The sequence below is a fragment of the Canis lupus genome, chromosome 20 (assembly GCF_003254725.2).
Source record: "Canis lupus dingo isolate Sandy chromosome 20, ASM325472v2, whole genome shotgun sequence".
Classification (NCBI taxonomy): domain Eukaryota; kingdom Metazoa; phylum Chordata; class Mammalia; order Carnivora; family Canidae; genus Canis; species Canis lupus.
The window spans coordinates 52,744,946-52,758,006 of record NC_064262.1 but is presented as its reverse complement, the minus strand read 5'-3'; the positions used below and the strand labels follow the sequence as shown (position 1 = coordinate 52,758,006).

The 13,061-nt window shown below is 60.5% G+C and overlaps 1 protein-coding gene across 4 annotated transcripts; it reads left to right on the top strand.

Moving 5' to 3' along the window:
• Window positions 1-2,266: 2,266 nt before the first annotated feature.
• Window positions 2,267-12,332, top strand: FCER2 (Fc epsilon receptor II). Of its 4 annotated transcripts, XM_025457336.3 has the most exons (11): window positions 2,267-2,416; window positions 4,523-4,636; window positions 5,608-5,733; window positions 6,027-6,080; window positions 6,648-6,710; window positions 6,894-6,956; window positions 7,079-7,141; window positions 7,227-7,316; window positions 9,610-9,998; window positions 10,146-10,252; window positions 10,465-12,332. In XM_025457336.3, the coding sequence occupies exons 2-11, from the start codon at window positions 4,615-4,617 to the stop codon at window positions 10,601-10,603; spliced, it is 1,116 nt and encodes a 371-aa protein (XP_025313121.1). In that variant the 5' UTR covers window positions 2,267-2,416; window positions 4,523-4,614; the 3' UTR covers window positions 10,604-12,332. The 4 variants fall into 4 exon arrangements, with proteins under 4 accessions (XP_025313121.1, XP_025313122.1, XP_025313120.1 ...); XM_025457337.3 differs by lacking the exons at window positions 2,267-2,416; window positions 4,523-4,636 and adding an exon at window positions 4,803-4,960; XM_025457335.3 differs by lacking the exons at window positions 2,267-2,416; window positions 4,523-4,636 and adding an exon at window positions 4,829-4,999.
• Window positions 12,333-13,061: the final 729 nt, after the last annotated feature.

Here is a 13,061-nt window from a genome sequence, read left to right as displayed (position 1 = left end):
AACAAGGAATCATCCAGCCCTGATGCCAACAGAGTTGAGAATGAGGAACCCTGTTTTAGAGGCACCTCCTCCTGCAAGCCCTGCGGGATTTGACACACCCACTTCCCTCCCACACCAATACACCCCCTTCCTTTCTCCCTTTTGCAACAGGAGAGATTGATCGAGTGGGGGTAAGCCCAGGGGCTGTACCTCCAGGATGGGGCTGGGGTCAGGGTGGAAATGTCCCTTCATCACATTTCCATTGAACACGGGGGCCCTGTCCCAGGTGCTGAGGTTCTAAGTTTAGTCGGGGCGGGTGAGGCCCCTCTGCGCCCAGAGCACAGGTGAGGAGGGCTGGGGATCAGAACATCCTTGGGGGTGAGTGGGGGTCGAGGAGGGTCAGGGCTGGGGCTGGGCTGGGCACCCGCCTGAGAATCGCTGATGCTTGTGGCAGGACCCCTGACTCATTCCTCCGGATCCGGGTCTGTGACCAGCGAGGGGGTTGCCCTGGGCTCAAGGATCCCAAACCTGAAAGAAGAACCAGCACCCTCAGATCAGTGCCCACATCCGCACAGTTTCCTGTTTTTCCCTCGAAGTGAACAGAGCAGCGGGTTGGTACCATAGGGGGGAAGAGGGAGGGGTCGATCGCGTGACATCGGCGCTGCAGCCCCGAGTAGGGGGGTTCAGATTCCACCCCCAAAGCATCCTCCAGCCTAGGTGGCAGGAGCCGCCAAAACCCCTGGAAGGACACAGTGGGGACTGTGGGCCCCAGTGTGGACGGGGCCTGGGCCCGGGCCTTTTGGAGTTCTCCAAAGCTCAAAGCACCCAACTGCATCCCCGCCCTGTCCTGTGTCTTCACTGCGGCCCAATAGGGCTCGTTCCCAAATTTTCTCCATCTCCTTCCTGTGTCATCACTAGGACAGCCCCACTGTCCCTCAGGGACTCAGTGGGGACCCAGTCAACTTTTACAGCATCTTCAGAGTACATTACTCCCTCCACCCACCTCACCCAACACCAAGCCCGTCTCTTCTCAAACCAGTCTGCTTCTCTTTATTCCCACAGCTGCGCCCCCCCAGACACCTGATCTGCCACCTAGGCCAGGCGACAGCTCCCCAGTGTCCCCACCCACCTGGTCCCCATGACCACACCCAGCACACACCCCCCACCAGGCCTCCTGCTGCCCTTACGTCCAGCCCCAGTGACCTGTCTCGGATGCCCACCCGGCAACCTCCCTACTTCGAATGGTCATCCTCTGTCACTTGGCAATGTATGCAGTGAGTCCACGTCCCCACGATTAGCCCAGATCGAGGTTGAGAGGGACAGTCGGGGGCCCTGCATGAATGGCTTTGACCCAACAGTCCTTCAGTCAAGAACCACAGGTTGCTCTTTGGTGCTGAAAACCTAGTGTGACAGGCCAGGCGGGGCCGCCCCTGCTGTCCTGGAGCACGAGGTCCAGGGGACATGTCAGCCAGGCCCCTCCCCATCTGGTGGGTGGCCCAGCCCAGTCCTGGTTGGGAAGTGGGACACAGAGGCGCAAGTGGGCGTCTTCCGGTGTCGGGGGGCAGAGCACCAAGCCTGGAGAGGGGAGCAGAAAGCCCAGCCAGGATGGGGGTTTGGCATGGGGCGTTCCCCAGACAAGACTGGGAAGAGGGTCAGGGATCAGAGGACACATCTTCAGGAGGAACAGCAGAGTGTGCGGTGGCAGGAAGAAGTCCCCATAAATACAAGGCCAGGCTCACAGTGGTTAGGGCCGCAGACTTGGGACCCACGCTGCCTGGGTTCCGATCCCGGCGTGGCCATTCACAAGCTGTGTAACTTCGGGCAAGGCACCTAACCTCTCTGTGCTCCGCGTCCTTCACCGGTAAGGCAGCATTAAGAACTCAAGCATCCACCCCACAGAGAGGTGGGTGTCCACAGCTCATGGACATTAAGTGTGTGGGGTCCTAGGACACTGGGCACGGTGCCCAGCTTATGCCGCTGCAAAATTCAAGCATATAACAAAATTATTGGTATTTGACTAAGACGTTATGTGATCTCATGGCTCTTCCTCCTCTCTCTCTCTCTCTCCGCCCCCCCACCGCAGTGGCATGATGATTTAGTCCCCTTGATTTAGTCCCCCCTCTACCACTCACTTCCCGCAGCACTCCGGGAATGTAGGGGGGAGGCAACTCCAAACCTCCGTTTGCTCACCTGAGCAATGGAGAGAGATATTAATAGTCCGGACTTTACCGGGTTGTGGGGAGCACCAGCGGAGGCCATGCGTGTGACGTGGTTAACCAGGTGGTGAGCCCATAATTAGGCCTGTGAAAATAGAAGCCGTGGGTGGGTCCACTTTCAGAAGAAATCGTGTCTTCAGGTTAAGCGGCTCACCACGGCCTGCGGCCCCGCCAGCCTCTCGGGTCAGCCCCTCCGGGCCGGCGACACACTCACAACTCATGTGAGTGCGTGGTAGGCGTGATGTGTGAGTGTGTGGCTGCGTGTCTATGTGGGAACGTGTGCGCACACAGATGACCCTCAGCGCGCGTGCGTCCATGCGTGTGTGTGTTGGGTCAGGCGCTGGGAAGTGGACAGGGAGGGCTCCCTGGAAGAGGCGAGCTCCGGGTTGAGTCTTGAGGGATGAGCAGGAGTTCTGCGTGAGGGGTGGGCAGGGGGCAGCATGGTCGGGGTCACCGGACGTGCAGGGTCCCGGGTTGGGGAAGTTGAAGCCAGCGCCTGGCATGAGTGTGAAGGACAGAGGGGCTGGGTGGGCGCACCGGGGGCTGATCTTGGGGGGCTGTGGAGGGCCACAGAAGGCCGTAAGCAGGGGTGGGTGCTCTGGTGTTACAAAGACGGCCTGGCGTCAGGACCCTGCCGCCCTGGCACTTGCTGGCAGACACCGACCAAGAGGTCATACCCCGAGGTGGTTGAGCAAACAGGCTCCGATGTCACACGTCCTGGCTTCAAGCCCCAGACCTACCACTGTGTGACATGGGCAAATGATTTTCTCGGTGCCTCAGTTTCCCCAGCACCCCACCAGTAGGTTAACTGAATACCTGTGCGCCAGGCCCTCGCACGCCACACTGTTCTTCATCCAGTGGAGTTGGCACCGTCACCCCTAGTCGACAGATGAGCAAACTTAGTTGCTGGTTCAGGGAGAAGCCAGGACTCAGCTCCACGTCTGTCCAGCTTGGGTTCAGGCAGGTTAGGCTGCAGGATGGTGACACCTCTGGCCTCTTCCACGATGGCGAAAGACCCAGTCTGAGCTGCCATTAATCAGAGCCTGCCACCGCATGTCTTCACTTCCCCGAGGCTCAGAGAGGGGAAGCAACTTGCCCATCGTCATACAGCAGGAGAGGCAGCCCGTAACCCCCAGGCTCATCTGACCTCCAGACCCATAGCCTTTGGCACAGTCCTTAAAGTAAAGAGACTTTTTAAAAGATTTATTTATTTATTTGAGAGGGGGGTGGTGGGAGCACACCAGCTGGGGGGACGGGCCGAGGAAGAGGGAGAGAATCCCAAGCAGACTCCCCACTGAGCCCAGAGCCCAACTCGGGGCTCGATCTCACGACCCTGACATAGTGACCTGAGCCAAAACCAAGAGTTGGACGCTCAATAGACTGAGCCTCCCGGGAGCCCCAAAGTCAAGAGACGCTACAGATGCGTTGGGCACAATGACAGGGGAGGAAGCTGAGGTCTGGTGGCGGAGGTTCTGCACCTCCCAGCAGGACCCAGCACACAGCAGGTGCCTGCTAAAGGCTCAGGATCTGAGGACCCACTGTGTGCGTGCAGCACCTCGCTGAAAGCTCACATACGTCATCATCTCATCTGATCCTACCACGATCTCCTGAGTTGGGTGCGATCATCACTCTCATTTTATTGAGGGGACACTGAGGCTCAGGAAGGTTGGGCCCCAGGCCAAGGTTGCACAGGCAGCAATAGCGACAGGCGGATTCTCTATGTTTGGTGCTACGTGCCAGGCCTTGTTCACAGCACTTTACACCTCCAGGAGGAGCACATCACCACCTTCGGCATAGATATTATTAATGATGGCATTTTATGGATGAGGAAATTGGGTTTGAGGTTTAATCACTTGCCACATTTGAGCACCTGCTCGGTACCTTGTGTGTAACAGGCTCTGGGGCACCCACCTCTGGTCTCAGGCTAGTGACCCTCCCCATACCAGCAGCAACTCTCATTTATTTTTTTTTAAGATTTTATTTATTTATGTATTTATTTATTTATGTATTTATTTATGTATGATTTATGTATTTATTTATTTATTTATTTATGAGAGACGCAGAGAGAGAGGCAGAGACACAGGCAGAGGGAGAAGCAGGCTCCCTGTGGGGGAGCCCGATGTGAGACTTGATCCCGGGACCCCAGGATCACGCCCTGAGCCCAAGGCAGACGCTCAACCACCGAGCCACCCAGGTGCCCCTGCATCTCCCATTTAAATGCAACATTGACTCCTGGCCATGGACTAAACAAAATCAGCAATGGTCTCTGAGCTCCTCAGGCCCCAGATGCTGTCCTGGGCCTGACATCTAGCCTTCGTGCTCATTAGAACCCAGATCCCGGCCAGAGCTATACCTGTTGAGCGGACTGCTTTGTCAGGTGGTGAGCAGCCCGTCACTGGGGAATCCAAGCACAGTTGACATGGAGGAACATTCATACTCAGGTGAGAGCACTCTCTGGAGCTGACACTGGCAAAACCAAGCGCCTGACCCCCTACCTTCCACCCGGGGGGAGGAGAGGGGCTCCTGGGCCTTTCTCTGGGAAGAAGGCCCAGCCAGGGGCCAGAGGGAGGTGAGCCCTGACTGGCCTTCTGGGCACAGAGCCAGGCAGGAGAAGGAAGCCGCAGGCCCCTCCCTTCCCTGACTCAACGCCCTCCAACAAGAAAACGGCTTCAGCTGGGGTGCTGGGAGCCCAATAGAATTGGAAGCCAAGTAGAACGGGGACTGAGAACAAGTGGAATTCAGCATGGTGGATCCTCCCAGCCAGGGTGAGGGGAGGGGGCCCGGACCCACGGTGGGGCAACAAGGTAGAGTCTTGGGGGACCCAGGCGTTGGGGTGAGGCCCCAGGGGGTGTGACATCCAGAGAAAAGGCTGCGGGAAGAACTGAACCCTGGGGTCCTCTGTTTGGGGAAGGGGTCCAGGGTGAGGGCCAGTGGTCCAAGGGGAGGGAGGACCCAGCTTTCAGGGCGTGAGGCTGGAGATCTAGCATGGGTGTGTGCGGGGGTAACCGAACCCAAAAATGGGAAGAGGGTCACAGGTGAGAGCTGGGCGGGGGGGGGCGGGTCAGCCATCTGATGAGAAGGAGGAGGGAGGGTCTCTGCTCCTGCCCTGGACCTGCCTTTCTGGACACTGGCCCGGCCCCAGGTCGGGCTTGCTGACCACATGGGGCTGGACGGGGCAGAGGAGCAGATGCGGGGATGCGGGGATGGGCAGAGCCAGGGTTGGGGTGCTCACTGGTGGGCGTGATGGAGCAGCCTGCAGGGAAGAGGTGCAGAGGACGCTGGGGTCCACTGAGGCCCGCTGTCTGGGTGTGGGCCCTGGACAGGCTCCCAGGACTTAGGGGCTCCGGGTGCTGGGGGGACGGGCACAGCCAAGCCCAGTCTCAAGCCCTGCACCCCTTGGCGCTCCCCGCAGACCCAGCAGAGTTCCCAAAGTTTTCCAGAAGACGGCGGTGCTGTAGGCCCGGGGTGCAGCTGGCGCTGCTGGGGCTGGTGACTGTCATGCTGTGGGCCGGGCTGCTGACCCTGCTCCTCTTCTGGCGTGAGGACGCCCCCGGGCCCCGTGCGGCCTCCCTCCTGTGTCCCCTCCCAGGAGCCCACTTTCAGACCCTGGGGAGCCCCACATACCCCTTGGAGTCCAATTGTCCCATCACATCTCCCACCTCGTCCCCACCGGTCCCCCCCCAAGCCCGTCCTCCCCACCCCATCCAGCACCCCTGTCTCCCACCCTTTCCACACCTCCAAGCCATCCATCCCCAGCTGACAGGTGAGCTGTGGGTGGCGGGGCACCCGGGGGTACCTGGAAACCCGGCTTCTCTCCTCTTCTCTCCTCAGACAGGGACACTGTACAGAATCTGAAACAGCTGGAGGTCGCCGCCGCCCAGAACGGTAAGGAGGGGCCGGGGGTCGTGGGGGGCTCTTGTCCTGCTTCTGACCCCTGTGGGACGTGCGAGAAGGGCTGGGCTCCACCGGGAACTAGGGTCAGCCTGCATTGCCCCCTCCCCTGGGGGTGAAGACCCAGGGACTCTGGGGGGCAAGTGGACTCTGAGAAGTGCCTGAGGGAATGCTCTGGAACTGCTCCAGGCCTCGGTTCCCTCAGCTGCGAAATGGGCATCATTTCGGGGTTCTGGGGGCAGAAACCAACTAAGACTTGTGAAGCGCCTAGACCTGCATCATCCCACCAGCTTTCAAGAAATGCCTGCTGCTTTTACGTTTCATTCTGGGGTTGGCAGCAGCGGGTGGGGGGGTTTGGGGTGTGTGCACGTGTTCCTTCTATTCTTGTCTGCATTTTCCTGAGTACCTTCGCCCCAAAAATGAAAAACGAAAGGCTTTAGGCACTGTGACTGTGGGAGGGGGGCCCTGCCCTGGGGAGGGGGTGGCAGGGAGCAGGGAGGGATTCAGGAACCTGCCTTCCTGGCTCCTGAGGCCGCGTCGTCTTCTCTCCTGTCACCCCAGTCTCTCGGGTTTCCAAGGACTTGGAAAGACACAACGGTGACCAGATGGCCCAGAAATCCCAGGGTGAGTGATGTCGGCTTGGGTCTGGGAGGAAAGGGGTGGGGGTGGGGAAACCTGGATTAACTTGTCTGGACCACCCATGAACTGCCAAAGGCCGGATGGGGGAGGGGGAAGGGCTGGGGGGATGGGAGACTGGAGAGGACCCTGGGGACTTGCTTGCCACTGAGCCCCCTCCCCTGCAAACAGCTGCCCAGGTGTCACAGGACATGAAGGAAATCCAAGCTGAACAGAAGAGAATGAAAGCTCAGGGTGAGAGGTTGGGGTGGGGCGGGGGTCCTGGAGCCCCCTGGAGCTGGGATGGACCACGAGGCTGAGGCCTGGGCTCCCGGACTCCCAACCCTGACCCCAGCCCCCCGCCCGCCCCCCATCAGACTCTGAGCTCTCCCAGAACCTGGATGCACTTCGTTCGGACCTGAACAACCTCAAGTCCCAGAGTGAGTCTTGGGAGGGAATGGGGGGTGGGGAGGGAGGGGGGGTGCCGCAATTCTCCGACCACTGTCCCCCACCCAATCACCCAAGGCTTGAACGAGAGAAGCACAGCCTTGCATTCACTGGAGAGACTCCAGGAGGAGGTGGAGAAGCTGTGGATGGAGCTACACGTGTCCAACGGTGAGTCTGTGCCCATGGTGTGTTGGTTCGCGCGTGTGACCACACAGGTGTGAGGTGATGCATATTTGAATGTGATGGGGTGTGCACACGTGACAACGTGGATGGGTGTGTGCTTATGTGTGTGTGGCAGGGTCCGTGGGGGACACACAAGAGTTTGTCTCTGAGGCCAGCTGCTTCCCTCCAGGGACCCGGAGCAGGTGGGGACGGGGGTGCGGGGCGGCTCCAACACTTTTTTCCTCCTCCAGGTAAAAACATTCCCTTTACCAGCTCTGGGTTCTCTTTGCCTCTGTCTCTCCTCTGCCCATCGTGGCTCGGCGGCGAGTCATCAGTATGATGCCATCAGCCGCAGTCCTCCCGGAGGACTATCTGACTCAGCCGGGCAGGGGGGTGACCTCTGCAGCGATGGGGTGATGCCGGCGGCCAGGGGGGTCAGGGAGGGTGGCCCCACAGGCTGCAGGAAGAGCAGACATTTAATCAGTGTGCCCTGAAACTGGGATAGGAACCTGAGTCTTACTGCCCTGAAGTCCTCCCCACACTCACCCCCACCCTTGATCTTGGGTTTTCTACTTCTGGGAAGCCCCAGCTGCCCCAACTGGCAAAGAGAAGAGGAAGGCTCTGTGCTTGGTGTGATGGAGAGCAGTCCCCCGGGACCCTGTGTGGCTGTGGGAATCCCAGCGAGAAACCTGGCTGCGGTCCCTCCGGGGAGGCGTCGGGGCCACATTCACTGCGACGGATGACCTTCCAATTCCCCTCCGGTCCCTGGGGTGGCCTGGGGTCTGAGCCCAGCTCCAGGGCTGTGTCTCGATTGACTACGCCACACCCAGCCAGGGCACCTTCCTCAAAGTTTTCTTTTCTCCCCAAAGATTTAATTTCCTTCTTTCTTTGGGAGAGAGCAAGAGGGGGAGGAGGAGCAGAGGGAGAGGGACAAGCAGACTCCACGCTGAGCGCAGAGCCTGACGCCGGGCTCGATCTCACGACCCTGAGATCTGACCCAAGCAGAAATCGGGAGTCGGACACCTAACCGACTGGACCACCCAGGCACCCCATCAGAATTTTCTTCAAGTGCCCAGAGATACTCTCTGCCTGTTTTAATGCCCCCGCCCCAGAGCCCAGGGCCACGTACTAGTCACTGGCTCATGTGTGAGAAGCACATCCAATTCTGTGTCTTACAGGGGTTATGGACCCCTGGCCCCTTAAAAACTTCCACCGAAGCTCTGGAGCCCTCTCTGCACATCATTCCAAGAAAAATTATTTTTTTTTTAGATTTTATTTATTTATCCATGAGAGACTCAGAGAGAGAGAGAGGGGCAGAGACATAGGAGGAGGGAGAAGCAGGCTCCCTGCAGGGAGCCCGATGTGGGGCTCGATCCCAGGGCCCCAGGACCACGCCCTGAGCCAAAGGCAGCTGCTCAACCACTGAGCCACCCAGGTGCCCCAAGAAAATTATTTTATTTTATTTTTTTTATTTTTTATTTTTTAAAAAAAATCTATTTTAAATCAAGAGTGAGTCAAGCTAGTAACAGTGGGTTTAACCTCCCACTAGGAGCCTTGGGTGGTGGCGACCATGCCGGAGAGTTTCTCAGGGTGGGGGCAAGAGGAGACGGAGACCAAGGTGGCCCTAGGTGGAGGCCGGGAGGACCTAGCCCTCCAGGAACCCCCCTCCTCAACCTCTCCTGATCAATCCCTTCAACTAGACAAAGTCACAGCAATGGTGACTGGGGCTGTTACGGGAGCTGTCGGTGGGGACCGTACACGGGGCAGGTGGCGCTGGCCATCTCGGCCTCAGCGAGTCGGCACAGTGATGAAGCCGTGGCTGGCGCGGTGTTGGGGAAGGTGCTGCTGGCTGTGGTGGCGGCGGCAGTGAGGACCGGTTGCTGGCAATCCGGGATCCCTGTGGTCATGTCGCTGACGGTCGTGGCGTTCATCGCCACGGTGTTGGCGGTTGAGGTGCTTCTGACCGTGAAGGCATCTGCGGTGATGCCAAACCACAACTGGTGGTTGAGGTGCCACCAGCCACGGAGCTGGTGACACGGGGATGCCGATGGTGACTGTTGCGCTGCTGGCCTCTTTGTGAGGATGGAGCTTGGCAGGGGCTGAAGTGCTGCCAGCCAAGAGGTATTTAGGATGACGGTGGCAGCAGCAGACGCTCCGGTCCGGTGGGGGTGTTTGTGGCAATGGTGCCAGCCGTTGAGGCGCTCCTGCCACGGGGCTGCCCCTGCACATCAGCGCCAGAGCTCCGGGGCGGAAGGCAGCCTGCAAGACCTCGTTTGGCTCTGGGTGGGTGTGCTTTCAGCCCGGACCCCAAGGGTGACTCCAGGAGAGACGCTGCCACCTGTTCTGTCTACCATACCCGTGGTGCCAACCACAGTGCCAGCCACGGTGCCAACCACAGTGCCAGCCACGGTGCCAACCACGGTGCCAGCCACAGTGTCCACCACGGTCCCAGCCACGGCACCAGCCACGGCACCAGCCACGGCGCCCGCCACGGTGCCCACCACAGCCGCCCCCCTGAGCCTCTCCTCCACCCCAGGCTCCGAGTGTAACACGTGCCCTGAGAAGTGGCTCAACTTCCAGAGGAAGTGCTACTACTTCGGCGAGGAGCCCAAGAAGTGGATCCAGGCCCGGTTTGCCTGCAGCAAGCTGCAAGGGCGGCTGGCCAGCATCCACAGCCAAGAGGAGCAGGTGCGCCTGGGCCCTGCGCAGAGGGCGGGGCCCGCAGGCTGGGAGGGGGGTGGGGGGCGGCTGTGGATCCCCAGCTGGACCTCCTGCATGGTGGGAGGGCCCCGGGCACAGCTCCCCCAGCCCTTCCAGTCCCGTCCTGCTCCCCAGGACTTCCTGGCCAGGTATGCCAACAAGAAGGGCACCTGGATTGGCCTCCGGGACCTGGACAGAGAGGGGGAGTTTATCTGGATGGACGAGAACCCCCTGAACTATAGGTGAGGAGGGGGGGCGTAGGGGGAGGGGGTGCCTCTCTGCAATGGTGGGCTTCGAGGGCAGAGCCAGGTGGGGGCGAGGGGACGCGGGGAGTTGGGATGGGGATCCAGGATGGGGATCCAGGGATGGGGTGGGAGGGCCCAGCCGTCTAGGCCGAAGGCAGTGGGGCTCCTTCCCCCTACTCCGTCCTCTGACCTGAAGCCTTCTGCTCCAGCAACTGGCGGCCCGGGGAGCCCAACAACGGGGGCCAGGGCGAGGACTGCGTGATGATGCAGGGCTCGGGGCAGTGGAATGACGCCTTCTGCGGCAGCTCGCTGGACGGCTGGGTGTGTGACCGGCTGGCCACGTGCTGACTGCCCACCGGCCGCCTCGGCACCCCGGGGTTCGCTGGGATGTGCTCCGAGACACACACCCCGACGGCCCCCTGCCCGCCCTGCCAGGTGCACCGCCTCCGTCGCTCCCCAGGTACAGCCAGGCCCCCCTGCAGGGCTCTGAGGACCCTCCACCATTTGGGGTTAAGGTCCCGGCAACACTTCCTTGCGCCCAAATGGGAGAAGGGCTGTTGACACACCCCAGCTCCTGCCAATCCCCAGAGGGCCCGTCCCTTGCTCCTCAGCCCAGCCCGGCTGGCTGTCACCGCGTCCCTGCCTTCAAGCGCTCGGAGTACCCACCTCAGAACTTTCCGGGGAGCAGTGGTGGATGCCTCAGACTCCTGGGTGGGGCCCACCCACCTTCTGCTGGAGTCAGGAGTCAACCACACCCCCACCCCAGCCCCGGCCTCCCTAGATGCAGCCTCGGGGTCCTACCCCCCAGCCAGGCTCCCCAGCCAGCCCATGTCGATAAAATGGGGCGAGGATGGCCCCCTCTCAGGGGCCTCGCTGGCTCTGGTCTCCAGATATGGGAGCTGGGAGCTCCAGAACCTGGTGCCTGAGGCCACCTCTGAGTTTCCAGAACAACTGAAGCGGTATTTGTACTTCGCCACCTTTATCCAGCGACCCCCCCCCCCCCCGCCACTTTATTTCAAGAAGCATTTACTAGACAGGGCTGGAGAGGAAGACTCTGGGGTCTGATACAGCAGAGAACACCCTTAGACCCTCAAGAATATCGCAGGCCACCCCAATTCCTGGCAAAAGCAGAAGGAACCAGAGATGTGCTCGTGATACTCAGGCCCCTTGGAGGGGAATCCACGAGGAGGGGCCCACACTGGACCGCGCGGGACCCGGGAGTCACGGGCCAGGCCAGGGGGCTGGGGAGGGCGCCGCAGTGGCACCTAGGAGTCCTGCGGCCAGGGAGGGGCGGGGGCAGGGCTAGTCCTAGGTCCCCTGTTGTCTACCCCCTGCTCACCCTGTTTGTGCCTCCTCCAGTCCCCCCACCCTGAACTCTGGGCCAGAGTAGAACTGTCTCCCTGAGCTCTCTAAAGGGGACTCCCGGCCCCGCCCTGCCACCCAGACCACATTGGGGTCACAAGCAGCACCTGTTTCCCTCCCTGCCCCCTCTGAATCTTCAGGGAAAGCCTTGTGCACAATCTGCCCACTTCCCACCGCCTCCGGCAACCGCTTTGGAGTAGCCCCCATCCCAGCCTGCCTCAGTCTCCTTCTTCACCGCCCCACACCTTCCAGAATTTTCCTTCTGCCTCTGAGGGGAAAACAAAAACAAACCCAGAGTCTCATAGGGAGCTTTGCAATGGCAGATCCCCTGCGACTTGCCTTGTCTCCCCAGCTTCACCTCCGCTCTCTCCTCCGCCAGCCCCAGCCTCCTCTCTGGCCCTTCCACATGGAGGCTTGCTCCTGCCCCAGGGCCTTTGCACATGTCCCTCCCCCCACTCGCTCCTCAGTGAGGGCTATCCTGGGCTCCTCCCCCCTCTCGTTTAAAACTGCACCCCGACTCCAGATCCCTTTTATGCTGCCCTACTTGATCGCCTTGGACTCTTCCCCTTCTGAGAAAATGTATCATCCACCGCTCTGTGTGTTCCGTCCCCCTGGGGCTTGAATGTGAGCCTCGAGGAGGGAGCTTTTGTTTTGCTCTGGGACGCCAGCGCCTGACACATAGTAGGTGTTCAATAAAGAGCTGCCGAAAAATGAACACGTCTCCACGAGCAAATGACCTCTTCTCCCAGAACCCGCTTCATGGTCTGTTAAGTGAGGGGAGGCCTCATGCCCGCCTGGTTCGCAGGGCTGGTGCTGGGTTCCTCTTCCTCACCCCACCCCACCCCGCCCACCCCTCTGGGGCTTCAGCAGACACGCCATCTGTGGCCCCAAGCAGCCGGTCAGAGCCACAACCCCCCCCCCCCACCCCGGTCCCATCGATGTTCCACACCTCCTTTATCCACAGGTCCCTAACCACCCTCAGCAGGGAGAAACAGACCGCGGGCCCTCTCCCAGCTTCCAAGCTCTCCAGCTCGCCTCCCTGGGGACCCACCCATCTCTTCCCCTCTGGCGTCCTTCACTGCCAGGCCTCAGGATGGAGCTGGCTGGGCCATTCCTGCCTGCCACTAGCACCCCACCCCCACCCAGCAGGCCCCAGAAGCCCCTCTCCAGGGTCTCTGAGGACACCTCAGGCTGCTAAACCCCAAGATTCCTACAGTTCCTGCTGAAATCTGGCTTCTCGGGCCCCACACACCCCGGCTCACTCCTCCAGGCCTGCGGCTTCCATCCCTGCCCTCCCAGACTCCAAATCTCTAATCCTGGCTGGCCTCCTAGACACTGCCCCCTCACCCAATTCGGACTGCCACCCTGATCACCCCTTCCCCCAGCTCCCTCGGGGCCCCTCCCTCCCCCAACCAACAGCTATTTCCTGCCCATGACCATCTCC

What these genes read in the sequence shown, in the direction of transcription:
- FCER2 (XM_025457335.3), top strand. Translation starts at nt 4,939, where the DNA reads ATGGTGGATCCTCCCAGCCAGGGTGAGGGGAGGGGGCCCGGACCCACG. An exon ending in GATGGCCCAGAAATCCCAGG is followed by an intron (nt 6,711 to 6,893) that starts GTGAGTGATGTC and finishes CCCTGCAAACAG; the next exon opens with CTGCCCAGGTGTCACAGGAC. An exon ending in GGAGCTACACGTGTCCAACG is followed by an intron (nt 7,317 to 9,609) that starts GTGAGTCTGTGC and finishes GTGTGCTTTCAG; the next exon opens with CCCGGACCCCAAGGGTGACT.